The sequence below is a fragment of the Zerene cesonia genome, unplaced genomic scaffold (genome assembly GCF_012273895.1).
Source record: "Zerene cesonia ecotype Mississippi unplaced genomic scaffold, Zerene_cesonia_1.1 Zces_u010, whole genome shotgun sequence".
NCBI lineage: Eukaryota > Metazoa > Arthropoda > Insecta > Lepidoptera > Pieridae > Zerene > Zerene cesonia.
The window spans coordinates 260,025-261,119 of record NW_024045140.1 but is presented as its reverse complement, the minus strand read 5'-3'; the positions used below and the strand labels follow the sequence as shown (position 1 = coordinate 261,119).

General features: G+C 39.5%; 1 protein-coding gene across 1 annotated transcript in view; it reads left to right on the top strand.

The window, feature by feature from the left end:
• LOC119839213 (solute carrier family 25 member 44) overlaps window positions 1–1,095 on the top strand; it is an 11,466-nt gene that overhangs the window by 6,526 nt on the left and 3,845 nt on the right. Inside the window, exon 5 of the mRNA XM_038365432.1 lies at window positions 548–708. Coding sequence (XP_038221360.1) covers window positions 548–708 — 161 coding nt within the window. The remainder of the gene's footprint in view (window positions 1–547; window positions 709–1,095) is intronic.

Here is a 1,095-nt window from a genome sequence, read left to right as displayed (position 1 = left end):
GTGTGTGTGTGTGTTTGTTGCTCTTTCACGCAATAACTACTGAACCGATTGCATTGAAATTTGATACGTAGACAGCTGAACCACTGGAATAACCGCTTACGCGGGTGAAACCGCGGGGCGCAGCTAGTAATATTATAAATGCGATTGTAACTCGTGTCTCTTCTTCATATCATAATCAATGAACCGATTTAGATGAAATTTAGTACCAGGATAGTTTACTTATTATTCGGATGGGATCCTAAAAATACTAATCCTAAACCAATACCCAAAGAATGAAATGGGACCCTCTTACTGAGGCTTTGTCATCATTTATCGGTCCGTCTCAGTTCCCTCACGATGATTTCCTGCACCTTTTCGATCCGTGAAAGAAAATCAATTTATTTCTTGCACGCTCGACCGGTCTCGAACATCCGACTTTTCGCTTTAAATCCAAGGTGCTAACCAATCAGCCACGATTGCCATTATAATATAGCACTTTAAAAATTGGAAAAAAAAAATAACTCGATTAATATTAGTATACACCCTGTACATACCTATACACACACATGCATCGATAAAACATCATCCTGTATAAACTTGCAGTCGTTCGTAGCGGGCGGCTGCGCGTCGCTCGTCGGTCAGACGGTCATTGTGCCCTTCGACGTGCTGAGCCAGCACCTGATGGTGCTCGGCCTGGTCAAGGGCTCCCCCGGGGACGTGAAGAACTCGGTGAGTATGTATGAATGTATGGATGAATGAACGAATGAGTTGTAGAATACATTTAAAACTTAATTATATACTAGTCGACAATGCACAGAAGGCAGCCTTATCGCTGGCAGCGATTTCTGTCAGGCAATCGGAATGAGACGAAGAGAGAATTTAATGAATTCATGATGGTGCATAGTAAATGAAAGTACTTAAATAAGATTTATAATAATAACACTCATTCTGGTACTTTTGAGGGTAGTGTCGGAATTTTATCAAATTAATTCAATTAATTCAATATCCTATTACTTAAAATAAAATTTCGCCAAAAACTGACAGCTATAACAATTGAATAGGATGACATAGTAGCTATGACACAAAAAAATCTAAACGACATTACGGTTTGTCTAT